Below are 27643 nucleotides of genomic sequence, written 5' to 3' on the forward strand. Positions count from 1 at the left end.
TACTATTACATTTCGTTAAAATTCTGTATCTAACATGTTTTGCCTACAGAAACTCCAACAATTAAAATCAAATGACTAGAGCAAAGCCACAAAAAGTTTCTCCCCCTAGAACAATGTCAATTAGCAAGCAAGGCAGAAAAATTTCAAACAGCAAAAAGAAACTTTCAAACATTTTCATTTTAAAGAGAAAAGGTTTCAAAAGGAACATATTAAAATTCTTACCAAGTACTTTTAGTGGTGCCTTTTCTAGGTTCACAAGAGCTGTACCAAAGGGAATTGCTATTGTTGTGAAATTGTTGGAATCACTCATCAGGGGACACTCTGGTAGAGTAAGATAAAACCTCAATGCTTCAACATCAGGTAAGGAGCTAGTCAGTTTAGGTATAAGGTTCTTTTCCAAACTAGCTGCAACCTATATTTTGACAAAAAGCAAAACCTACTTCATTTAAAATGAACGCACTTAAAAAAAAGGAAAAAAGAAAAAGAAAAAAAAACAACCTCTGGTACTACAGCAAACACGAAATGGAGACAAAAACAAAAATAAAGATAATGTCTTACAATGAATGTACTTCAGAGCACAATGAAAATTAATACTTAAGCATTGCTTAGAGCAAAAAATTTTAAAAATCTTATATGCAAGTCTCAATTTAAACTATCACTATAGTTATGAATAGATTTAACCAGCACAGTAATATTAAGTAATTCAGTCTCAGTAAGCATCTGGGAATATTTACTATTCTTTTACAGTTAATTACAAATGCTTTAAAAATAAAACCTTACTTTAAAAACCATTTTTTTTTTTTGTGGTACTGGGTTTTGAATTCAGGGCCTTGGACTTGCTAGGCAAGCACTCTACCACTTGAGCCACATCTCAGTCCTTTTTTGCTTTAGTTACTTTTCAGACAGGATCTCATGCTTTTTGCTTGGGGCTGCCCTTGGACCATGATCTCCTACCTATGCCTACCAAGTAGACAGGATTTACAGGCGTGAACCACCATACTCCATGTCTCCTTATTTTAATTCTTACGTTACTATGTTTAATGAAATTATACAAAATACACCATGAGTCTATGAAACTGCAAAGTCAATTAGCTCATAAACATAAGATAACATGTAAAAACTCATCAGCTAAGTAATGCAAATCAAAAGTCATTTAAAAACAAACCTGCTGAGATATCTGAGGGTGATCAGGTTGTATAAGCTTGTGGAATAAAAGCCTAGCAGCATTCATATCAACCCCTGAAAATTTGGTGCCTGTTCTATAGTGATCATCATTGCTAGAAAAAAAAAAAAACACCAATAAAAACCTCAACAGCTCACAAATTATATATATACTCTTTTATCAGCATACATTAATTAACTTATTTCTTTATTGCTTAATTTAATACTTTTGAAAGTTTCAGCAAAGAGAAGAGTTACCACTTACCTAACAGCTAAAAAACTTCCATTTAGGCAACCAGACGAAGAAAATGTTCCATCTATCTCACTAAAAAGAAATTAAAGAATTTAAAAAATAACAAAATGAGAAATTTAATTGCTTGTGTTTATTTTAAATAAAAATTTAAATAAATATTTAGAGCTAGATATGGTGGGTCCTGCTATAATCTCAGTTGAGATTAGGACACTGAGGCAGGAAGATCTGAAGCTAGAAACCAGCCTGGGCTACATACTAAGAACCTGTCTCATTAAAAAGAGAAAAACATTAAAAAAAAAATTCAATGAAATATTTAATGTTACAGAATACTTCTGTAACCAACACTCAATTAAAATGAATCAGAATTATGCAAATTAATGAAGACTGCTTATTAATATGATAAAGATATTATGATGTCCTAGGATTTCTCAAATACTTTCATTTTCTGATTCATCAAACTAATTAACTTTCTTAAATTTTCTTACATAAGATTGAACATTTAACTTTTAAAATTCCACTTGGTAGTGACAATCTTGGATGCTATTCTTTTTTGTTTTTCTGAACAAGGTCTCACTTTTAGGTCAAGGACAGCCTGGCATTAGCCTCCTATTTATGTTTCCCCATGCGCCTGGGATGAGCGGTGCACATCACCACATCTAGTTTTTTGTTTCTGTTTTTTCTTGTGATGGGGTCTCACTATTTGTCCTGGACTGACTTCAAACTACAATCTTCTCTATCTCCAGCTCCCAAGTAGCTAGGAATACAGGCATGAGCCACTACACTCAGCTGGGTTCTTAAGGCTCTCTCTTTTGGGATTTTATAAAATTTTAGTTTGAGAAAACAATTTAAACATCACAAAACAGTTTAAATACAGTCACACATCATTTAACAACAGGGTAGGTTGATAAATGAGTCATTTAGGCAATCTATTGTTGTGAGAACGTCACAAAGTATGCTTAGAAACCTAGATGGAGGGAAAAAAAAATGAAAAAACAAAAATAACAATAATAATAAAAAAACCTAGATGGTATAGCCTACTACATGGCTAGACTATAGTACAAATGGCATAGTTTATGTCATATACACAAAACAACACAAGATTAAATCAAGCACTAGAGAAAATGATTCACTCAAGAGACTCAGTAAGCATGAAGTGTATGAAGCTGCTGCCAGTTAACACTGTATACTGTGTACTGCAAACATTTTTGTGAATAGGAGTATACTCTAAAATTATTATGAAAGGTAGAGAGTAGTAAATACAGACACTAGTAACAGTCATTTATGATCAAGTATACTTACTGTATGCTTGTATACTAGTTATCGATGGTACCTTATTGTGTGTGTTATACTTTCATATTACTGGAAGTGAATTAAATTGATTTCTATCAGCATCACCACCAAAACACACATAATGCATTGCCTTATGATAGCTGTGATTTCACTAGGCAATAGGAATTTTTCAGGTACATTATTATCTCACAAGACCACCAGAGTACATGAGGTCTGCTGTTGAGTAAAATGTCATTATGAAGCACATACCTGTGTAACTCTTCATCTCAAATACCAACAAAAAACAAACCAACAAGCAAAGCCCTAAGTACAAATTAATTTATAAATGTAATAGTCAAGAAAGAATATCCAAGTCTTCCAAGAAGTATAAAAGATGCGAGAGTAATCATTATGTCAGAGGAACGTATTTCAAATGGAATTCTAAAATGGTTACATTTTATATTTTATCATTTAACATTTTATATGTATGAAAGAACTACAACTATACATATTTAAATAAGATCTTTGAAAATATCCATTATTATAAGAGCTATAGACATTTATATTTTTGTCTGTAAACAATGCAATGAGTGACATTCAATGAAATAAATATTCAAATGACCTCCTCCCCATCCTGAAAAGGAAGCTGTAACACATAAGGTTTAGCGGTTGTGTTATGTCTTTGTATATGTTTTTCTTACTTGGCTATCTCCACAGGAAACCTTCCAGAGGGGTAGCTTAGCCATTTTTGAATCAGAGCTTCATTCAATGTCCAGATCTGCCTTGAAGGATCAGGACATCTAAAATCATCTGGTGGCCCACAGTTCTAAATTTTAAAAATAAGTAGATTAATCAGAGAGAAGAGATAGAAGCTATAACACAAGATCAAGAATCTCCCAGTATTACATTTTCAATTCTGGCTTATTTATTACTATTTTTTAAAACATAAGTCAATTTCACCTAAAACAAAAACTTAATAGATTAAACAAATTTTATTTTATAGACTTCAGGAAAAACACATAAGACAATTATTTTATAATGTATAAAGAACATTAATGAATTTTTTAAATTCCTGTGTGTGTGTGTGCGTGTGTGTGTGTGTGTGTGTGTGTATGTGGTACAGGCACTCTACCACTTGAGCCACTCCACCAGTCCTTTTTTGTATTGGTTATTTTCAAGATAGGACCTTGCAAACTACTTGCCTAGGCTGGCTTCAAGTTCCAATCCTGATCTCTGCCTTCCAAGTAGCTAGGATTACAGGCATGAATCATCAGCATGGGGTAAATTCCTCAAAAAAATTTTGAATTAAGTAATAATTTACATGTTTGTATTATTACCTGTGGACTACAGTAATGTGAAAAACTCTGATCTCCTCCTGAGAAAATTCTTTTTACACAGAAATAGTCCTCAGCATCTGTAGTAAAAATGAAATGCAAAAAGTTAGAAACGACAAAACCTCCCATTATTAATGTATGACGAATCAAAATTAAATTAAACTTTTTGAAAATTAGAATCCAAGATTGATAGCACATTTTTCAAAGTACCAAATCTGCTACTGCATTTGCCTTGTTCATCTAATTTAATCAGATATTGCCTCAGTGGACTTCCTAACATGAAATACTCTGGGGATGAGACTGAATATTAAGTGGTTCCTTAAGCATAAGAAGCATTTGGTAAGTTTATTTATATAAACTTTCAAACTTAAATTTGTATGTAGGCTTTCTTCTGGCCTGCATACAAATAAGTGTTTTCTAATCTTTATCTCAGTAAATTTTCATTTAAACTTAATATAAAAAGGAAGGCAGCTTAGAGGAACACAAAAATTAAATTATTAAAAAGAAAAATATAGTAAAAATTAAAACTTGAGTAAAAACTTCATAAGGCAAAATTATTTTCCCTTTCAATGTATCTGTACAAAACAGATGATACACAGTCTTCAACAATATTTTTATTGTTGAAATTAAATCAAGCCCAACAATGTACAAATTAATAAAAAATTTAGTAGGGACAAAGAAATGGCAAAAGAGTTTCTTTTGAGAAAGATGCTCAAGGCCTCCTCCTTTTTCTTCTCTCTGCTCCCCCCAAATAGAAAGAGTATACATAATTAGAGATAATGCTGGTTAGTATTCAGAGGTATCATACACCAAAACACAAAGCTCTGTATTATGACTTAAAGCTAGTTATTTTCAAATATAAGGCATCTCTGTTATCTTATTCCCCATCCTCATCCCTTATCTGTCTTAAAAGAGTACCTTTCTATGCTTTATGTTGTCTTTACTGTTATTTATTATTTAAGGGGAAAAAGAACAAATTATGAATGCATGCATGAGGTCTTGCGTTCCAACCCAAATACCACCAAAAAAAGTTATGGACCTTTTCAAATGTCAACAATCAGGGTTAGTGGAGTGGCTCAAGTGATAGATAGAGTGACTGCCTAGCAAGTATGAGGCCTCGAGTTCAAACCCCAGTACTGCCAAAATAATTAAAAAAAAAAAAAAAAAAAGTCAATAATCATGGTATGCTCATGCTCATCAATATGAATAGATAAATCTAACACACATCAAGTTTCACATCATTTTATAACACTCAGGATTCTAATGTTGACTAATAGATAAACAAGACAGTTCTGAAGAATAGTTTAGGATGGTAAAGAAAATGTAAAATGTAAGTAAAAGTAAATGGATGAACCCTGAGGATATTGTGCCAAATGAAGTAAGCCAGTCATAAAAAGAAAAACACTGTATCACTGTGGTGTCTACAGTCAACTCAAATTCAGAGACAGAAAATAGAATTGTAGCCAGGGACTGGGATCAGGGGAACACACAAGGTAATGGAGAGTTGTTTATAGAGTTTTAGTTTGGCCAAGATGAAAAGAGTTCTGGAGAATGGTTATACAACAATGTAAATTTACTGTGTATTTTATCCCAATTCGAAACAAGTAAAAACCTCCCTATATAGCCACCCTCTAGCTCCCATATGACCTACCCTGTGGAACTATTTTTATTACTTTATACAGAATTTCCCTATGCATATACAAGTAAACATAAACAAAATAAGCAACTTCATGCATGCATTGTTCTGTAAATTGTCCCCTACCACCCCCACTTTTTATTTTGAGACAGAGTCTTGCTATGTAGCCCAGGTTGGACCTAAAATTCAATCCTATGTCTGCCTCCCCAATGTTGGGATTAGAGGGATACATCACAAAACCTGTAACTTGCTATTTTAATTTAACAATGTATTTTACAATTCTTGCAAACACAGAAACATTTTAGTAAGAACTTACCAATATCTGGTGAACAATGCCCACTATAAGGAAACCAATTTCCTTTCACAGTGAAAGGGCTCTTCCTGTTGCTTGTTGAACCAGTTCCCAATTGCCCATTACCACCAAGCCCAAAAGAGTAAATTCGTCCGGATGAAGGAACAAATGCAGAAGTATGCTGCCTAAAAGAAAATGATAGAAAACCTCAGACTTAATGTTCCCTTCCCAACGATTTACTATGAGAAAAATATAGCACATATTTACTGCCATAATTTTCTCTTTAAAAGTTTAAGCTGGTGGCTCACACCTATGATCCTAGCTACTCCCTGGGCAAATAGTTCTCAAGATCCTACCTCAAAAAATCCATCATACACACGCACACAGAAAGGGTTAACGTTGTGACTCAAGTGGTAAGAGCACCTACCCTGAGTTCAAACCCCAGTGCCTCCAAAAAAAAGTAGTTTAAGGGCTGGTGGAATGGCTCAAGCACCTGCCTAGCAAGCACAAAACCCTGACTTCAAATCCTAGTACAACCAAAAAGAAAAAAAAATTAAAAAAAGAAAAAAAACAACCCCCTGAAATCCCAAGCTCAAAGCAAACTATCAAACTGGACGTGGAGCAATCTAAACACTCAAGAGGCTGAGGCAAAAGGCTTGCAAGTTTGAGACCCTGTCTCAAAAAAAGGCACTATCAACCAGATACAAAGGTGCAGGTCAATAGTTCCAACTACACAAGAGGCTGAGGGGCCAAGGGACCATTTGAGCCTAGGAGCTTGGAGCCAACCTGAAGAACACAGAAAGATCACGTCTCTTAGGTGAATATTTAAAAACCAATAAAGATACAATTTAGCATAAAAGATGACAGTATCAAACAGGGAAAACCATAAAATAGAAGAAAATATCTGCAAATCATGTACATGATAAAGGATTAGTATCTGGAATATATATAGAACTTTTTATTAAACAGCCACACACACACACAAAGACATTCAAATATGAGAAAAGGATTTGAACAGACATCTCCCCAAAGATGATGTACAAATGGTCAATAAGCATGTGAAAAATGCTGAATATCACTAAACATTAGGGAAATAAATAAATCAAAGCCATCATGAGGTACCACTTTACAAAAAAAAGAAAAATAACAAGTCTCGGCAAAGAGGTAGAGAAACTGCAACAGCTGTGCACTCTTAGTAAAAATATGAAATGGTGCAGTAACTATAAAAGCTGTTCCCAAAAAATGAAAATACAATAACCACATGAAAGATATTTCTCCCATTACAATGTTTCACCTCAGATTACTAGATCCCTAAAACAATTTAATAAACAATCCTTAATAATCATGGATTTTTCTCTGTTGGTATGGTTTTGATTTTTTATAGCCCAGGCTGGCCTTGAACCTGAGATACTCCTACCTCAGCTTCCTCAATACTGGGATTATAGGCGTGTACCACCACACCCAGCTCAGTAATTGTGGTATAGCAACCAAAAAACTTTTTTCTTATCAAGTTTCTTTTTTCTTTTGTTTTTGGTGGGACTGGGGTTTGAACTCAGGGCTTTGTGCTCACAAAGCAGGCACTCTACCACTTGAGCCACACGCCTCCAGCCCCAAAATAATTCTTTCAATCATAGCTTACCTTCCACAAGCAATTTGAGTAACAATGCTTCCCATAAGTTCAAAAACTTTCCTTGGGTTTATTTCATGACTGGTAGAATTATGACCCAACTGGCCATACCCTCCAGCTCCAAAGGTAAACACTCCACCTTCCTAAAAAAGACAAAAACACTATTAGAAAGCCTGAAAAAACAAGTAAGTAGACCTTTAATATGCACTCATTTTTTTTTCTCTTCTACTATCTTTGAAATTTAAGATACTTGGCTTTTTAAAGAAGGCAAAATATCTTAAAACTAAGAGAATTCCAGGTGGAAGGCGAATAGCTACACGTATTTTTAAAGCACTTAATGTTTTCACTGTTATAAAATATTTAGCTGAAGTCCTCATTAAACAATTATTTACATTGCCTTTTATCATTATACTCTCTTGTTCAATTCACAGTATACATTTGCAAAATTTCACCAAAAACGAAAAAAGTGATACAATTTTCACTTTGTAAGCTAATTATGCTTTGAACATAAAAGCTGTGTATTAAGTCAGATGTGGTGATACAGTCTGCATATTAGCATGCAGGAGACTAAGGCAAGAAACCATGAGTTCAAGGCCAGCCCAAGCTACATGGAGAGACCTTGTCTCCAAAAACAAAACACAACCAAATAACCCCCACCAGAATAAAAGCTCTTTATACAAAGACATGTGACCACAGTGCACAAATATAGTGATTTTGAGCATACAGCTACCAATACAGAGATGGTGGAAAAAATTTTTTATAAAAACACATGGCTGGATTAGAGATTATATATTTAAAAAACAAAAATCCATAAGGACAACACAACCACAAATAGTATTCTTCAGCTCAACTGCTTTTCTTCATAGTTGTAGCTATGTATGTAATTTTATATCCTGCTTTAATCTTCTAATGACATAAGTAATTAATGTATGAGAACTTATTTTTTTCTTTTTAAATTTTACCATTGAACATTTTAAACAGATATACAGAAGTAAAAAGACAGTGTAATAAACTAGGATACAACCATGACTCCTTTTCAATAACTTGCAAAAAGGTTGGATACTGTTTCATTACAGCCACCCTCCCCCACTTTTTTGGCAGTGGGTACTTTTAAGGGGGGAAAAAAAAAAGCACTGAAGTACTTTAAAGTAAATTATGGTCATCAAAGCATCCCCCACCTCAAAAAAATGTATATCTTCAATGGTTTATCTCTCTACCAGATAAAAAAATATAAACATGATATTATCACATTCACAAAAATAATAATTTAACATAATTTAAAACCGAAAGGCCATATTTAAATCTTCCGGATTTTTTTATTGTATTGTGTCACAAAACATGACTAGTTATTAAAAATAAGTTAGCCAGTCATAATGCCAGCATTTGGGAGGCTAAGGCAGGAGGATCAAGAGTTTGAGACCAGTCGGGGCTACATAGCAAAACTGTCTCAAAACAGGGGAGAGGTTTGTCAAATTATGTCAGCCTAATCCATCCCCATTAAGCTTAATAAACTCTGCTTAGATTCATCATTTCAGAATGCAAAATGGTGATTTGCTCATTTTATTATTTCTTCTAAATTAGTTGGAATTCTACAAAGAACTATTAAATAATCCTGAAATACAATTTTCAAATAAAAGGCAGGGTAAACGGTGACTCTTTCTCATTATTTACCAGTTTTTTGAAAAATGAGTTATCATTCTAGCAACTCCCAAAGATAAATAATGAATTCTAAATAATGTACTTATTTGGAAGCAAAATCATATGTATTTTTACACACTTGATGTATTTCCATTTTTGCAGTAATTATTTTTTTTGATACCTAGTAAAAGCTATTTCAGGTAGTCTTCACTATTTTGTATCATGAAATGCCCAAGGATATTCCTATACATTTTCTTAAGATTGGGTATTCTTATATTCCCCAAGCTGGCCACCAACTCCTGGGCTCAAAAAATTCTCCCACCCTCAGTCTCCCCCACAAGTAGCTGAGACTACAGGCACAAGGCATTTTGCTCATGTTCAATTTTTTGGCAGTAGTGGGGTTTGAACTCCTGGCCTCATGCTTCCTAGACAGGTGCTCTACCACTTGAGGCACTCTATCAGACCTTGCCCATGTTCTTCTACACCATTTGTACAAGAACATGTACATGACATAGTATCTGACTCCTCTCTAAGAAACTCTCATTCTTTAATGGAAAATATACAACAATCAAGGGATGCTGACTGTTTCCTACATTGTACATGGTTATTACCTCGAGGGCCTTTCAGTGGCCACAGCAAAAAGCAAAGATCCAATGTATGTTTAAAAACAGAAAAATAAATCAAGTTCATACTAATACTGTGACTCAAAGTAAAGAACACTGGGTTTAAACTTAATTCCTACAGTTTTATATCTATCTTTCCCTTTAGCTGAAAACCAATTTCTAATGATAGTAAAACATTTATTTGATTTAATGTATTATATATGTAATATACAAAAAATAATAGTAATACAAATTTTGCTATTAATATTAAGACTAAAGAACAGTTTAAAGATTTCATTGTGGAGCTAGGGATAGTTCAGTGGCTGAGTGCTCACCTAGCACATACAAGGCTCTGGGTTTGCTCCCTAGCACATCAAATAAAAAAAAATTTCATTGTGGATTTGGTTTATCCTTAGAATAATGTATAGTGAAATACTATATTTTAAAATGCCTAAAATAATTCTTCACACAGTTATGCCACTAACTTATTTGCAGTTTAATGTGTATATATGTATATAATTTTGCTTTCTAAATTATAAGTAGTAGTTTCTAGATTCCAAAGACCAAATTTCAAGGCAAGGTACATTAGTTTTAGCTATAAAATTTTAAATTTATTCTTCTATTTACAAAAATACAAATAGCCAGAGCTGGGCACAGTGACCCATGCCTATAATCCTAACTATTCTGGAGATAGAGATAAAGAGGATCGCAGTTTGAAGCGATCCCAGACAAATAGTTCCCAAGACCCTATCTCAAAAATATCCAACACAAAAAAAGGGCTGAGATTTGCTCAAGAAGTATAGGGCCTGCCTAGCAAGTGTGAGGCCTTGAGTTCAAAATCCCAGTACCATCAAAAAAAAAAAAAAATCCAGTGAACAAATGTTACCAACTCTTCTGAGAAAATACAGAAGATTAATAAGAACCAGCATTTTTTAAAAACTTGATATAGATACTTATCCTAACATTAAAGATGAGTGATTACTCGAAAGGTTCAATTTGAAAAGCATTAACATTGCTAGTCTTTCTAATATAAAATTAGTTTACTATACAAAATTAGACACCATCCAAAGTATTTTTATATATCAACACAAAGTATTTTACTGTCTCTACACACCCTAATTTCTTCCAAATACTGATGACTTAATGACTAAAATTGATAAAACTTGGCAAAGTGAATAAGTCTTCAGTGATTGCATTTGTAATCTCCATGCTAAAAATAAATGAAATATAAAAGAATAGTAAAACTTTCTTACTAAAAAGGCAAGTTGGATAAAACATTTAAAAATTAACTTTTGTAATTGGTCATTAGATTTTTAAGTACCTTGAGTTCACTAAATTTGACAATGACTAAGAATAATTCTTAAACTCAAATTCTTAAAGTGGGAATAGGAACGCAGAATTTTAAGCTGGATGTAGTGGTACACATCTTCCCTAGAGAAGCTGAGGCAAGAAGATCTTGAGTTTGAGGTCAGCCTAATTAGCTACATAGTGAAATCCTTCTCAAAAAAAGCAACAAAAAACACATAACAAATCAAATAAAATTTAAAAAGTGAAGGAAAAAGTACACAATTTTTAAAGCCTGATTAGAAGTTAATTTTTTTTCTTTCTTTTTCAGGAGGCTAGGGACAGTATTATGTTTGAAATCAGGGCCTTGAATTTGTTAGGCAGGAGCACTACAACTTCAGCCACACCCCCAGTCCTTTTTACTTTAATTATTTTTTGAATAGGGCCTCCTGTTTGGACCTGGCCAACCTGGACCACAATCCTCCTGTGTTTTCTGCTTAGCTTAGATGACAGGTGTGTACCATCATGCCCAGCCAGAAGTTAATTTCTTACCAATTTTTATCTACTATGCAACACAAAGAAAGATACAGAAGCAGAAACATTAATTTCAAATTTGGTCAATGAGAGATTTGCCAGATCATTTATGTTGACATGAATGAATAATTATTTATTATAATAAATAATTCTTCAATAAAGATTAGTTGAATATTCTTTGTTTTGTTTTGTTTTCCAGGTGCTGGGGATCAAACCCAGGAATTCATGCATGCTAGGTAAGCACTCCACCACTGATGTGCACTCGCAGTCCAAGTGTTTTCATTTTCAGTAACTTCTAGTCACAACAGAACTAAGCTACATACTGAACTGGCATATACCCAAGAAAGTGAGGCATGAGAGATGAATAACAGAAATTCAGTCTCTTCTATTACTTGATATAAAATACATATAAGCCAAATACATGCTAAATTTCAATTAGGTACAGCTACACATATAAATGGGTTACACATAGCATGGCAAATATGATGAACTAAAACTGAATAATTTTATTTAAAATATTATAAGAAACATTTGATAGGAAGATGAGAAATTCAACATTATCATCAGATGTACTACTATATCATAATTCACATTTCATAATCTGAAACAAAATTGAAAATAAGGCAAGTTATTTTCAAGAATATTTACTTTTTCAGAATGAATTGTTTTGAAACATCACCATTATTCTCAAGTTTTAATATAAATATCATGAAAACATTCACTAATTATGAAAAAACTATTATGGGTATTAAAGACAAAGTTTTAGAAGTACAATACCTTGGTTAATGCAGCAGTATGATCTTCTCCACAACAAATATAAACTATTTTCTGAGATCTTAGTGACTTTAGTAAATTAGGAACATACCTATCTGAAAATTCCAATAAGAGATGTTAACAATATTTTTTAAATTGAAACTTTTCTAAAATGTTTCCTGTATAGCTTCCCAAACTTAGTAGACAGTAATGCTAAATATCTTTAACTACAGTCAATGAATGATTTTTGTAGTATAAGCCTGTAACTTGTGATAAAGTAGGGATTTAAAATGTTAAGTGTTAAATGTGTTAATCTGCACAGGGCTCAGCAGTCAAGGAATTTCAAATCTATTTAACTCCTCTAATTCTCTCTCTCTCAGATAGATAGACACATCTGATGTGATGGATGTGATGGATTGATGGATGGATGGATAGATGGATATATAGATAGATAGACAAATATAGATATGTTTGAAGTTACATTTACCCTGAGATAATTATGTTCACAGGATACTATTCAATAGCCTGAAAATCCTACCTCCTGCTATTTTGTAGGAGAAAAGATATATATCATGACATATTTTCTTACATTGTCTTACATATTTTTCTATATGAGGGTATTATTTCCTTATCATTACCAGTTGTTACTAGATCAACAACTCACGCTGACCCTTTCAGTTTCTGTATGTCAAATAATAGCATTCAAAATATTGGTAGAAAAAAAAAGTCAGATCCAAGATCCCAACTAGTTTCAAATAGCTATAATTTCTTAAAATTCAAAATGTTTGCTTTCAAGATTCTAGCATCAGTGCCAAAAGAGAAATTCAAAAAAAACTCAATTAATGGCCCCCAAGATCAAATAAATATTTCCTTAAAGCATTCAAACAGATTGAATAGTTCATATTTTTTCCCAGAGTAATTTTTTTGGGGGTAGGAGGGGTACAGTGTTAGGACTCAAAACCAGGGCCTCAAATATGCTAAGCAAGCACTCTATTATGGAGCTACATTCCTATCTCCTTCCCAGAGTAATTTTACAGTTTCCTTCCACTGATGGTGATCATAATCCTATTTACCAATTTGAAGTAATATTTTTCATTGTCTTTTAATATCCAATAATAAGGATTTTGTCCAGATAAACTTTCTATAGTTTTATGGTAAAAGAAATGGTTTTTCTTTTTTGCCTTCCCATCACCCTCCAAATATAGCAAATCAAATTTTAAAATCAACCTTAGTCCACCTCTGTACCTGGGCATATTTGGGTACATTTGTCTCTGACACACTAACAATCACTCATTCATCTCAAAAGACCATCTCTTGTTAACAAGCACATTTGAACAATAATGAGAACCTACCATTTTCATCATTAAGACCTAGCTGACCAAATTTGTTGCGTCCCCATCCAAAGATGGCTCCAGAAAGAGTGAGTACAAAACTATGGGCTCCCCCTGCTGCAACTTGCATGAATGGGATTCCAAGCAAAGACTTAATCAGCTGTGGTGAAGTTTGCTTTTTACAGTCAATGCCTAAACCCAACTGGCCGTATTTATTCTGTCCCCAACAGAAAACTTCACTTGCTGTAAGACAAAAATCACAAAATTATTTTTCTCACACACAAAAAAATTTCATTTGAAAATTTGAAGATCATATGCTACGTTGGGACATTTCCCTCTCGTTAGATGGAAGATCATATGCTACGTTGGGACATTTCCCTCTCGTTAGATGGAATTACATATTCCTCTTTTTAGGAATTAAATTTATTTCCTCATATGGAAACAGACTATGACCAAGAAGAACATTCTGTATAAGTACACTTTCAGTTTGAATAATTACACTGATAAATGGTGAATTACATAACTAGAGGTAATCTCATTTCCTTATGCTCCTCAAACAAACAAAGGATTGTTTACTGTTCCTCAGGTTTCACTTTTATTCTATAATTCCTACTGAGAGGCACTCCTCTAAGCTTAAGGCTTCAATTATCAACTGTAACAATAATCACATTCAAAATTTATCATAAGCCCAGATCTCTCCTCAGCAATAATAAACCCATGCAACCCAGAGTTTATCTGACATCTATACTTGGATATTTCAAAGGCACTTCTAAGTCAACATGCCTCAAACTGAATTTGACCTCCACCCTACCTCTAATGCCTATACTTCTTCTCTTTCCAGTGTCACCCATTTTGATAAATGATATAACTGATTCACAAGTCATAAACCTAGGGAGTCACACCTGCTTAATATACCCTCCCCTCTCATATGCTAGTATCTCCCATCACTAAGTTATATATAGTTTTCTTTCAAAAGGAAAATACAACAATAGATCTATTAGTCACCACCTTACCTGGTTTCCTCTAATTGTCACATGATCTCCCCCACTGCCAGCCCATTTCGCAACTTAGGACATTATTTTATTTATTTATTTATTTTTATTACCAACAACTGGGAATAAACTAGTAAGTACTACACTAAGTAACTGATTTAAAAAAAATTCATACTACAAAAAAGTACACAGTTAAAAAGCAAGCTTCCCTCCAAAATATTAGATCCTTGACTCTTCTTCCACGCAACAACTGCTCTTACCAATTATTGGTAAAGTCCTTTCAGAAATGTCCCATGCACATAAGTAGATATAAATGTGTGTGTGTGTATAGAAATATTATAAAAAAGCAGCTTTAATGCAATACACTTCAGTGGTTTCTACTGCTCTTGGGATAATCATTTTTAAGAAGGCCTGTAAGGCTCTGTATGGTCAACCTGTATTTCCAATCGCATTCCATGCCTGTCTATTCTTCACCCACTACACTTTAGCCATATTAGGTTTCCTTTAGATTATTTAATGCCTGCTTGTGACACACTTTGTGTTTGTTCCCTCTACCTACATCTTCCCCCAACCTTCTGTCTAGTTCACATCTACTCTCTTCCAGCAGAAATCTTTACTCCCTGTTATCCCAGATTAACATTTCCCTGCTAAATGTGGTAAATACCTTACACCTTTTCTTTAGTGCTCTTATCATAGTATATACCATTATTTGTATGACTGCATCATGAGGGCCTATAATAGTATATTGCTCCTTGCTGTGCAATGCAGCGTGTCTACTTAACACTGCACGCTCAAAGAAGTTTATTAAATGAGTAAGATACTGCCTAAAGCATTAAGCTGTGTAAGTTAAAAAAGAAAAATAGGGAAAAAAGGTCAGGATGGAAAAACTGTCCTCATTAGTGAACTCTTAAGGTCAAAATTTATGCTAAGTCTAAACTACCAAATTAATAGAAGAGAAGCTGGGAAAGCAACAAGAAAGAATACACATTTGGGCCATGGTGGTGCATGCTTGCAATCCCAGCACTGGAGAGATTGAGGCAGGAGGATCATGAGTTTGAGATACAGCAAATTCAAGGGCAGACTGGGATACATAGTAAGACTTTGTCTCAGAAAACAAAAACAAAAAAGAAAGACTACACAGAGATTCATGTTCCCCACTACCTACATAAATCCAAATTCCTTAATATGACATTTAAGGCCTTTTGTAACAAGTTCTATTTTCAACCTCAGTCAATTGAAGTATGAGTATGTTTTCCATGGCCTCACAATACCCGCATAAAACTTACATGCCAATACTCACATAAACCACTTTCTTGACCCTATACCTTTACTAACTAGAATTAGCTCTTTAACTACTCAATGTCCCTAGTCACTTCTCAACATTATTAAGTTCCAGGCTAGTGTTTTATTTACAGATCTCGCTAAACACTTACCAAATTAAATGATGATAATGACAGAGCCACTGGAACTTACTTTTTTAATGGAAATAACTACAACAAAACACATGGCAGGTTCTTTACTAACTCACGTTCCAACCCTCAGCTGGCATATGAATAAGTTAAACCAGGAGAAGAGAGGAAAGGAAAGGAACCCAATGCTTACCTTTAGAAAGTGCAAGTGAGTGATAGTAACCACAAGCAACCTGTACTATCTGGATATCTGACAAACTCTTAATATTTCTAGAAAACAAGAAGAAAGAACAGGATCAGTTCATTTCATTTAACAAATGGATCTTATTGCTACTTATACATGCTATTAGACACCTACTGTGTGAAAAGTTGTTTATTGACCTAAGCAAGGCCAAATTACCAAAAGTCTATGTTAAAACCAGTAATCAATACATAAAAAAAATAGAAAGGTGTATGAGAAAACACCTTGAATGACAGTATTTAAGCAAAGTGAACTATGCTTACATGTCAAATACTCCTCAGTATTGTTATAACTCAAATGTTTTATTATCTTTTTAAAAACCTTTATGGGGGGGAGAGGGAGGGGGCGGAGCGGGTGGTAAGGGAGGGGGTGGGGGCAGGGGGAGAAATGAACCAAGCCTTGTATGCACATATGAATAATAAAAGAAAAATGAAAAAAAAAAAATAAATAAATAAATAAAAATCTTTATAGATTGTGAAACTTGGCGATGTATTTTGTAAAACAAATGTATATCATCTAATTTTCCTAAAATTGGTGTATTGCCTAGTTTAATATATTGCCTAGTTCTCTTCTATCAGGTTCCTTAAGAACCATCACCCTTCCTATCCTATTATTCAATTTCACAAATTATGAAATCTATTCCTTTTAGGCTACCATTATGTTTGTATCTAAATCAGTGGCATTCATTTTCTTACCAAGGAAATTTAATCAACTCAAATTTACAATAATGATATATGTTAAGTCTTATTTTCTGCCATCCTGTGTTTTGGCCTTATACCTTTACAATCCCCCCTTTTCTAAATGCAATGCAATTCTAAAGGCTAACTGAAACACTATAAAAATATATTAACTTGTGCATCAATCATCCCAGCATCTTTTTGTGTACTTTCCCCTCACTTTGTCAACCTTGACTGTACTGAGTTTTTTTCAAGAAAAAAAAAAGGGGGTGGGTGGGGCGAGGGGAGCATGTTTCTTATTTCCCTTTACCTGATACTGCCACCTGACCTGATTCTGCCAAATGAGAGTCCGGAGCAAGTTCTGAACAGAGTGTCGATACCCATGATTTTCGGGAGGCAGCTTCAGCAAATCAAATTGTGAGCAGGAAAAAGGAGAGTTACTCTAATTCCATATTGTTGTTTAAAAAATATTTTTATTTAGTGGATTTATGTTCATTTATGTTAACTATAGATAATGAGAATTATACTGCTACAAATTAGCAGAATCCAATCAATGCACCTTCTATTTTTCAAACATAATAGAATGCCATTTTTCTGCAATAGCAAATTCAAACATTGGCTGTGCACAAAGAGTTTGGAATAAAAAATACATGGACATGTACATGTCAATAAAAATTTACTGTTACTCCCTTATGTATACTAGGCATCACACACTAATCTTCTCACTATGTTAAATATTCTGAGGGGAAAAAAAAACATTACAGTTATTAACTCCAAACTGCAAGACCAAGTAACATTTCAAAATACTATATTCTCATAGAACCCTGTTTTTCTCCTTCACAGCATGTGTAACTACTAATTACTAGTGTATACATGTACTTGTTTGTCTCCTCTGTTAAACAATAAGCTCTATAAAGGCCAACTATGTGTCATATCCATTATAATCCTAGAGCTTACCACACTGCTCAGCAAACACTTTGCAAAGAATGCAATGTTAAAGGATAAATGAATTTGTACTTTTAGAGGCCTTAGTATTAAATTAGTCATAAAGCTTGCCAAAATAAACTTCTAAGTTTGAATAACAATTTAAACTCAGTGACTCTCCTTTCCAAAATACTATTGTAAGGCTTGGAATAAAACCCCAATGCTAATTTCTTTAGTCATATCTACTATACAGACAAGGAAATATATTCTTTTGTGACATTACTGCATTAAAGAAAAATTAGCTCCTCTCATGTTCAAGTAGACTTATTTTAATTCATGAATCATGGGGGAGGGAGGCTTCTTTTCTTAATAAAACTTAAATTTATCAAATTAGTTTCCCATGTTTCATTTTTCACTAGAGATAAACTAGAAAATATTAGTTAAAATAGAATGTTATAGGTTGCATCAAAAGTATACCATTTATATTTTTAGTGTGAAGACTAAAACTCAAAGCAATTAAAATAATAATGATTAATAATAATACAATATGTTAAGATGGGCAATATATTAAGATTCAATATGGAACATTAAAAATCCAAAATGTGAGGACAAATGGAGTTCAAGTGTAGTTTTTAAAATGTCTGTTTCTTTTTCTTATATTTATGATCATGTTAAGTCACCATCATTTCCAGAAACTCTATCATTTCAGAATAGCTTGCAATAACCAAAGACTTTTTTTTTTTTTACTTCATGGTAGCAACAAATTAAAACTCTATAATAGGTAAGCCAAAAATTAAATAAGAAATCAAAACACACTAACAGGACGTGAGGGCTATCTGGCTGCAACATCTGTCCCCCCACTAATCACCAGGTTGATTCAGCTGATCTGGCTGGCTACCCGGGTGTCCCCTTCCTCCCTCACCACTCCATGCGCATCCTTCCCAAAGGGTGGACGAGGAGGACCATCCCCTATAGAGTACTACCATTCTTCTTCGGTCAAGGGTATGTGAGCAACTGTGCTTCCCTGCTCCTCCAAACACGCTCTCAAAACACACTAACAGAGTAAATCATTTACCCTGAAGATTTAAAAGGAAAATAGAAAACAGTAGAAAACAAATTACAAAATGACTATAGAAAGACCTTAGCTATTGATAATTACTTTAAATAATAATGGCATATAAATTCTCTAATTAACAGAAAAAGAGTGACTGAAAGAATAAAAAAATAAGACCCAACTATAGATGGCTTATAGGAAATTCACTTCACCTCAAAGGACACAACATAAACTGAAAGTGAAGATGAAACAGACCACGCAAGTGGAATACAAAATAAGACAGTAGCCATACTTACATTCGATAAAATAGACTTTAATCAAAAGCAATCTTTAACAAAAAGGCAAGGGTGATTCAGCAAGAAGAAATAACAATTCTAAATATATATGGCATATGATATTGGATAGCCCAAACATTTACAACAACATTTATAGATCTAAAGGGAGAGAGTGTGTCCAACAGAGTAATAGTAGAGGACATTACCAAATCAATTTCGGCAATGGACAGAACATCCAGACAGAAAGTAAACAAAGAATCATCAGAGTTTAAAGGGTACCCTAGCCCAAATGGACCTAACAGACATCTACAAACAATCCAGTCAAACTACAGAATACACATTCTTCTCACCAGCACATAGACTATTCATCCAGGCCAGATCATGTGATAGGCCACAAGACAAGTACCAATAAATTTTTTAAAAAGTGAAACCTTACATCAGTGGTTCATGCCTGTAATCCTAACTACTTAGGAGGCATACATCAGGAGGATCACAGTGAGATGCCAGAGCAGGCAAATAGTCTGTAAGACCCTATCTTGGAAAAAAACCCATCACAAAAAAAAAGGGCTGGTGGAGTGGCCCAAGGTGTAGGCCCTGAGTTTAAGTCCCAGTATTGAAAAAACACCTAAAATCTTGCTTTCTGCTTGCTGCCTCCCTATTCCCTGGCATCCACCAGGGAGCTTTCACTACCAGAGCCTTTCAAACTGCAAGTTAAATAAACCTCTTTTCTTTATTAAAAAACAGTAGTAAAACAAGAGGCTGAAATAGTATCAGGTATTTTTTAGAATTCAGTAACAAAATAACTTTGGGAATGATATAAATACATGTAAAGTAAAGAGTTTATTCTTCAAACAACCAATGGATCAAGGAAGAAATCAAAAAAGAAATTTCAAAATTTCTTGAAACAAAAATAGAGACAAAGGGGCTGGTGGAGTAGCTCAAGTGGTAGAGTACTTGTCTAGCAAGTGTGAGACACTGAATTCAAACTCCAGTTCTGCCAAAAACAAAAAAAAACCCCAAAATTTAAAGGATGGGGGGTGGCCACTCTTACTTTATACATGTAAGTAAATGTAAAAATGATAAAATAAATTAAAAATATATATATATACACATTCTTTGGATGCAAAAAAAAAAAGGAAACGCAACATACCAAAACCCATGGGATACAGCAAAAGCAGGAAAATCAATCAATACCTACATTAAAAAACAGGCAGATCTCAAACAACCTACTTCAGTATCTCAAAGAACAAGAAAAACAAAGACAAATCAAATACAAAATTAACAGATGGAAAGAAATAATAAAGATCAAAGCAGAAATAAGTGAAATAGAGAAGAAAAATACATACAGTAGATCAACAAAATGAAGAGCTGGTTCTCTGCAAAGATAAACAAAACTGACAAGCCCTTATTCAGACTAAAAGAGCAATCACAAAATCAGAGATGAAAATGGAGACACTATAATTAACACCACAGAAATACAAAAGTTCATTAGATATTATGATGACTAAATCTAAACCAACAAATTTCATAACCTAGAAAAAATGGACAAAATTCGGGCATATACAGCTAACCAAAAGAGAAACATGAAGAAACCCAACAAACCTAGATTTAAGTACCCTGAATCAGTAATGCAGTCTCCCAAGAAAAACACAGAACCAGACAGTTTTACTGCTGAGCTCTACCAAAAATTTAAAGACTTGGTGCCAATTCTTCTTAAAATTATTCCAAAAAACTGAAAAGGAAAGAATTCACTTAAATATATTCTATGAGACCAACATGATTATTCTGACACCAAAACCAGACAAGGACACACACACACACACACACACACACACACACACACACACACGAAAAGAAAGGTAAACCACCTTTTTCCATTTTTCTGGATTAGAAGAATCAATATTGCTAAAATCTCCATACTATCCTGAGCAATCTACAGATTCAATGCAATTCCTATCAAAATACTGATGACATTCTTCACTCAATTAGAAAAAACAATCACAGGGCTGGCAGCATGACTGAAGTGGTAGAGGGCTGACCTAAGCAATCAGGAGGAAGAGTTCAAATCCAAGTACCACAAAAGAAAGAAACGGAGGGAGGGAAGAGAAGGAAGAGAGGGAGGGAAAAAGAAAAAATAATCATAAAATTTATACAGAATCACAAAAGATCCTATACAGACAAAGCAATGGAGAACAAAATGAACAAAAGCAGGAGGCATTATACTACCTGAATCAAACTATAATACAAAGCTACAGCAATCAAAAGAGCATGTTTCAGGCATAAAAACAGACACAAAGAACCAAAAGAACAAAACAGAGAACCTAGAAGTAAACCCACACATCTACAGCCAAACGATAATCCAGCAAAGGTTCTATGAACACATTGTAAAAAAAAAAAAAAGTCTTTTCAATAAATGGGACTAGAAAAATTGGCTTTCCACACGCAGAATGATTTGACCAGACCTCAATCTCTCACCAGTTACAAAAACTAACTCAAAATTAATTAAATACTTAATTGTAAGAACTGAAACAATGAACCACTAGAAGAAAACATACGGAAGACTGTTAGGTCCCTGGCATTCTTGGGGCGGGCAGAAGGACCCGAGGCTACACCTTAAAACCAGACCCCCTGATTATGACTGCTTGTTTCTCCCTGCCTGATTGTTTCTCGGCTTGCAGAACAACTTAGGAACTTCCAGTTATTCAACTAGCCAGGCATGTTGACCTGTTCCATCTGGTGATCGCAGATAATCAGAGACCAGAGACTCTCTCCCTCCCCCATGGCTTGGTCCCTCCTATAAAGCCCACTACCCAATTCAGCCAAGCCGCCTCACTCTGAACCCAAGAGTGATGGCCCTGCAGTCTGGACCAATAAATCTCTCCTTTCCACACGTGGAGTGGTCTTTATTTGGCACTACCTTACATCTGGTGCCGAAACCTGGGAGAGGTTAAAAGGACGCTCCGGCCTGGGGCTGCTCCCTTGGCTTTTGTGTTCTGCCCTCTCCCGAACCCAGACTGCTGAACTGACCCCAGATGTCTACGGACTGTGGATTTTGGACCTTATTGCCTTGCTGGCTCTCCCATCCATCATTAGCCTCTCTTCCACTGCTCTCCACCTGACCTACTCCTCTCTTCAGGCTCGGTAAGTGTCACCCCCTTTGGGGCTGCCTACTATGTCTGGTCTGGTAGTTGTGGTGCTGCACCAGGCACACCTCCTACACCTACTAGGGTGCCCCTCTGCTTAGCATGGGGACGCCTGTCTAACTGGTTGGGCATTCTCTATGGATGGCAACCCAGGCTGGGGATGCCTGCCCTTGGGAACCCGCCACCCTATTCTCCTCTTACAGTAGTCACTATTGACCCTGAGCCATAGGATCCTCAAGAACCAACAACGCCAGCCTTGCCCTCAGCCCCTGCTAAAACCCTAACCCGCTATACTTTATCTTAACTCTCATTTATCTTAACTCCGGGAGGTGACAGGAGCTGACAACACTATCAGAGTTCATGTGCCTTTTTCCACTACTGATCTCTCTCCCTGAGGCTACCTCCTCCAACTTTGAGGAGGGCCAAACAACAATGCACACCTCCAGGGCCTGCTTCAAGTGCAACCAGACGGGACACTGGGCAAAACACTGCCCTTCACTTCTCCCACCACCAGGACCCTGTCCACAATGTGGCCAGAACGGGCACGGGAAGGACGACTGGCCCTCTTTGTCTCTGCAAGGTAGGTCAGTCTCCCATTCCCACTCTCAACAGAGTGAAGGCCTCACAGACCTCTTGGGCCTGGCGGCAGAAGACTGACATGGCCCTGGGACCTTGGCCCCCTTCCAGATCACCTCAGAAGAGGCCAGGGTAACCGTCCAAGTAGCAGGTAGGCCTCAATCACCTACTTGGTGCTACCTGACTTCTCAGGTAAGCTTTATCCTTCACAGATCTCCATGGTGGGGGTGGACGGTCTCATCCACCAGCCAAAAAGGAAAGAAAGTTTTATTTAAAATTAAAGTTCTTGTGGAAGTTAATTTTGAAGTGCAAGTTGCAAAGTAAACTACTGAAAAGGATATAGATAGATAAACTTCACTGTGTGATAAAGTTACAGTTAACTATAATCTAAGAGCTGCCTAAAAAGATTTTTAAGGTCATGTCAAACTAAAATCAAATCCTCTATATCTATAAAATAACGAAGTTTTCTTAATACTACTCTGCTCTGAATAACATCTACAAAAAAACTGTTACAGGACTTGTGTTTTCTGCTGATCTTGTCAAGCTTTCAGTACTGCTAAATCAGAGTTCATTTACATATTTGCTCATGCAAAGGTCTCTTAAATGACCACCTTGTAACTGTGTTCTGTGTCTATACTTTATCTAAATATGATACAAACATTTACAGAGTTAAAAGTGTCAGTTTATAAAAAAATGAGCTAAAGCTCTCTTTTATCCAAAAGTGCTATATTTAACCTCCATTCTGACAGTCAGCCTCTATTTGCCATTAAAGGTCCCACAAACACTAACCTGGTCAGTTTTGCCATAAGAATTTAAAGACAGCCCTCATCTTTGTGGATAAACCCTAACCAGAGACTTACTGGATTGGCATTACCCACAGGCCACCCTTCTTCAATGCAGAGCCACAGTGCTCCTCATCTGCAGGGCAACTGAGTCCTTTTTAATACTTTCTGGCCTCCGGGGATACAAAGATTCTAAAGAGAAGGTTCAATTATGTCTCCCACAGGTCACCTCCCTAGGTGTGGTCTTAAAGGGACAGGCTCCCTAAAGCCCTTCCTTCTTGAGCCCCTTTTAAATAATGTATGGCCACCAATTTCTCTTAAAAAAACGTGCTCCAACAGACTCTGCTCCTCTGGTTGACTATCTTAACCTCCTCTGGGAACTTCTTAGACAGCAGGCAGACCAGATCCTGCTCCACCCCTCAGAGGGCCCTATAACAATTTCAATTAAACCAGGGGATCTTGTTTTCAAGGATCTTCGACCATCTCCGTTGGGACCTCAGTGGACCGGTCCTCATCTGGTCATCCTCACAGTGCCCACCACTGTCAAGCTCAATGGGATCCCCCAGTGACAGCACCTCTCAAGGATAAATCATTGCCCACCAACTTCAGACTCTTCCACTACAAGAAAGGATGAGTACTCTTGCATACCACTGGGCCCCACGTGGCTACACCTCTCCTGAAAACTCTCTTCCTCTTCCACTCCTGCATAAGCTCTTATTCCTCATCTGGCTCTTGATCTGCTTTCCCTTAGCAGCCCAGAAATCCTCCTCCTGTGACCCATGCATGCGCATTGCATGGGCAGGAAGAGTTGTTACTAAGACTTTACTCTTCCACACTTACTATTCCTGTGCAGGCTCTGTTACTGGGTCATGCACTCACAATCACACCATCTTATCAGGTGTGCTCCCATGATAATCAATTTACCTGCTTCAACCCCACTTATCACCCTGTGGAGCAGTGGTTAGAACTCAGGAGTGGCCACCTCGCTGGGAACATTGTTACTCGAACCCAGGTGTTCGATCCTGAAAAGCCACTGTCATTATTGTTTGATGCTTGTGCAGCCATAGACAAACTATGTGGAGGTACAGGCTGTGGTTGTGGAGGCCTGGGTTGGGAAAGCACCTATACATCAAATGAAAAATATATGTGCCGGGGAGACAACTCCTGGCCATGTAATAATGAGGGTTATCATTTTTGCCCTTATTGGAGCTGTGTTTCATGGGCCACATGGCATGGGGCTACACACTTAGCCCTCCTTCAACAGGGCACTGCTACCCCTAACTGCAGTCAAGGCACCTGTAACCCTGTAAATGTCACTGTACTTAAGCCATCTGATTGGACACAGGGACAAATAACTAGCATAAGGATAGATGGCCAAGGCTTTGACCCCAGGACTCTGTTACACCTTAAGTTAGCAACTGTTACCCATGAGAGTTCCCTATACCAGGTCTTCCATTCCTTTTATGAGAAAATGCCAAATAAATTCCCCATTTTTGTTACAACTAAAAACTTGTTCCTCACACTGGCCGAATCTATAGCCCAGACATTAAATGTCACTTTGTGCTATGTGAGCGGGGGAGCCAACATGGGAGACCACTGGCCGTGGGAAGCAAGGGAGTTAGACCAGCGAGTGCCTTTCAATGAAAGTGCCTTCCCACGACACAGGACAGGCGTCTGGCTCCTTAAAATGTCCATTATTGGGAATTACTGTATCTCCTGCCTTGGAAAACAATTCTCCACCCTAGTGGGAGACCTAACTTGTCTAGGACAGAAGTTTTACAATGACACAGCCCAAGAGACTCAGTGGTGGAGTACTCCAAACCATACGGAACCCGAGCCTCACCCACTGGCCAACTCTTCTAATCTCAAAACAGCATGGGATGATCTTACTACAGATATAAACTGGCAGGCTCCCAGGGGGCTGTATTGGATCTGTGGAAGGCAAGCCTATACAGTGTTGCCTAGAAACTGGTTTGGGTCTTGTGTGCTGGGCTCCATCAGAACTATCTTTCTTCTTGTTCCCCCTCAAACAAGTTGAAAACTTGGGAGTCCCCATATATGAACAAAGATTAAATAGAAAAAAACAGGGAACCTTACAAATAGGCACTTGGAAAGATGATGAATGGTCCCCTGAGTGAATCATCCAGTACAACTATGGTCCTGCCACTTGGGCAGAGGACGGGTCTTGGGGTTACCGCACCCCTATATATATGCTCAACCACATCATCAGGCTGCAGGCTGTTGTTGAAATTATTACTAATGAGACTGCAAGAGCCCTCAATTTGCTGACAAAACAAGGCACTAAGATGCACAATGCAATCTACCAAAACCGCTTGGCTTTGGTCTATTTGCTAGCCTCTGAGGAAGGAGTTTGTGGAAAATTTAACCTGAGCAACTGCTGCCTGCAGATTGAGGATTAAGGAAAAGCCATAGAGGAGATCACTGATGGAATGACAAAGCTGCCCATGTCCCCATCCAGAATTGGAAAAGCTGGGATCCTAACAACTTGTTTGGAGGATGGTTTTCTGCCATAGGTGGATTTAAAACACTGGTGGGGGCAGTGGGCCTAATTCTGGGAGCATGCATACTACTTCCCTGCTTCCTTCCCTTGGTTATACATCTATTAGGTTCATTATAGAGGCTATTATAGAAAGAAAAACTGCTGCACATGTAATGATGCTATGGAAATACAAACCCTTAAACCAGGACAAATGCTCTTTACCTTAGATGCCTCCAGGATCATTCAGGGAACTCAGCAGACAGACTTCCCACCAGATGCTACTACAACCTTCACCCAACAACTGGCCTTGTCTGCAAATGAAGCCTTGGACAAACCATCAGCCTCCGCTCCTGGGGACCTCACAAATTTCCAAATTCCAGCCAAACCCCCTTTAACAATGCCTCCACTCAGCACGAAGCAGCTAGATCAATCGGTGCCCATAATACCAACAAAAGGCTGGAATGTTAGGTCCCTGGCATTCTTGGGGCAGGCAGAAGGACCCGAGGCTACACCTTAAAACCAGACCCCCTGATTATGACTGCTTGTTTCTCCCTGCCTGATTGTTTCTTGGCTTGCAGAACAACTCAGGAACTTCCAGTTACTCAACTAGCCAGGCATGTCAACCTGTTCCATCTGGTGATTGCAGATAATGAGAGACCAGAGACTCTCTCCCTCGCCCTTGGCTTGGCCCCTCCTATAAAGCCCACTACCCAATTCAGCCAAGCCACCTCACTCTGAACCCAAGAGTGATGGCCCTGCGGTCTGAACCAATAAATCTCTCCTTTCCACACGTGGCGTGGTCTTAATTCAGCAGTACCTTACAAAAACATTTCAGGACAGAGATTTATTTGGACAACACCAAAAAACACAGGAAATAAAACAAGCACAAAAACTGAGAGTGTACAAACTAAACAGCTTCTTCACAGTACAGAAAACAATAGTCAAAATGAGAAACTACCTATAAAATGGGAGGAAATATTGCAAGCTATGTATCTGACAAGTAGTTAATATCCAGAATATAAGGAACTCCTAAAACTCAACAGCAAAGAAATAACTTAATTCTTAAAATGGGCAATATATCTAAAGACATTTTTCAAAAGATGACACTAACAGGCATATGAAAAATGTTCAGTGTCATTAATAATCAGGAAAATGCAAACCAAAACCACAATGAGAGTCAATCACAGTGGCACACACCTATGACTGCAGCACTAGGAGGGCTAAGGCAGAAAGATCATGACTTCAAGACCAGTCTGGGCTACATAGCAAGACACTGTCTACAAAACAAAAACCAAAATCCACAAGGCGGTATCACCTTTAACTCCAGGAATAATGGTTTGTTGATTCAATAGGTGC

The 27643-nt window shown here is 36.4% G+C and overlaps 1 protein-coding gene across 9 annotated transcripts in view; it reads right to left on the reverse strand.

Moving 5' to 3' along the window:
- Positions 1-27643, reverse strand: part of Herc4 (HECT and RLD domain containing E3 ubiquitin protein ligase 4) — a 123470-nt gene that overhangs the window by 53927 nt on the left and 41900 nt on the right. For 7 of the 9 annotated variants that reach the window (XR_012449726.1, XR_012449727.1, XM_074078985.1 and 4 more), the window contains 10 exons: positions 16309-16385; positions 13736-13957; positions 12408-12499; positions 7585-7715; positions 5970-6130; positions 4021-4097; positions 3385-3509; positions 1427-1486; positions 1166-1277; positions 223-412 (listed from right to left, as the gene is read on the reverse strand). Coding sequence is in view for 7 of the 9 variants with exons in the window: in XM_074078985.1 (XP_073935086.1) it covers positions 223-412; positions 1166-1277; positions 1427-1486; positions 3385-3509; positions 4021-4097; positions 5970-6130; positions 7585-7715; positions 12408-12499; positions 13736-13957; positions 16309-16385 (1247 nt within the window). In the remaining 2 variants the exon portion in view is untranslated. The remainder of the gene's footprint in view (positions 1-222; positions 413-1165; positions 1278-1426; positions 1487-3384; positions 3510-4020; positions 4098-5969; positions 6131-7584; positions 7716-12407; positions 12500-13735; positions 13958-16308; positions 16386-27643) is intronic. The other 2 variants (XM_074078988.1, XM_074078989.1) reach the window with 1 other exon arrangement.

The sequence above is a fragment of the Castor canadensis genome, chromosome 7 (genome assembly GCF_047511655.1).
Source record: "Castor canadensis chromosome 7, mCasCan1.hap1v2, whole genome shotgun sequence".
Taxonomy (NCBI): Eukaryota; Metazoa; Chordata; class Mammalia; order Rodentia; family Castoridae; genus Castor; species Castor canadensis.